The following is a 647-nucleotide window of genomic DNA, read 5'->3' on the forward strand; positions in this document are numbered from 1 at the left end:
AAATAAGAGTCTGGATTCATTTCACTAAATATGGAAAATGATAAAGAATTTTTGTTACTCTTGTTTGATGATAATTACATGAAGATAACTGAATGTCAGTTGCAACCATTCATACAGAAGCAAGTAATAAGAATGAATGAAAACTTGTGATTACTGTATAATGCAATGGGCACAAATTTAATTTTTTAATTACAGAACTATCAATTGTATTGAATATTGAATATTTCCCCTAGCTTCCATTCTATATGATTTTTCAAAAAAAAGGTTCACGTGAGACTTATTAAGACACTTACAGGCTCAACATAATCAATACCTAGTGAGACCATTATTCAATTAATTCATAAAATATAGACCATTCTTTAACAAACAACTTTTCTCTGCATAACAGCTACTCACTTGGAAAAGGCTACTAAGACCCCACACGACATCCTTTAACCTCCGCGTGGGCGCCCATCCAAGACCATCGATGGAGTTCTGCCTCAGGAGCGACAGGCAGATCTCCCCTTCTTCACTGATGTTTGGATGCCACAGTTTCGTTTCACATCTCACAACAGGAGGCTGACAATTTTAAAATGGAAACTAGATCATTTCAGACAAGATTATAACTTAGACTATCTTGTCAAAATTTATCAAATTGTATTGTTGGC

At 34.5% G+C, this 647-nt stretch overlaps 1 protein-coding gene across 1 annotated transcript in view; it reads right to left on the minus strand.

The window, feature by feature from the left end:
- Positions 1-647, minus strand: part of LOC119588731 (NEDD8-conjugating enzyme UBE2F-like) — a gene marked incomplete in the record, with an annotated part of 10,461 nt that overhangs the window by 2,651 nt on the left and 7,163 nt on the right. Inside the window, 1 exon segment of the mRNA XM_037937373.1 lies at positions 397-558. Coding sequence (XP_037793301.1) covers positions 397-558 — 162 coding nt within the window.

The sequence above is a fragment of the Penaeus monodon genome, chromosome 24, assembly GCF_015228065.2.
Source record: "Penaeus monodon isolate SGIC_2016 chromosome 24, NSTDA_Pmon_1, whole genome shotgun sequence".
Lineage (NCBI taxonomy): Eukaryota > Metazoa > Arthropoda > Malacostraca > Decapoda > Penaeidae > Penaeus > Penaeus monodon.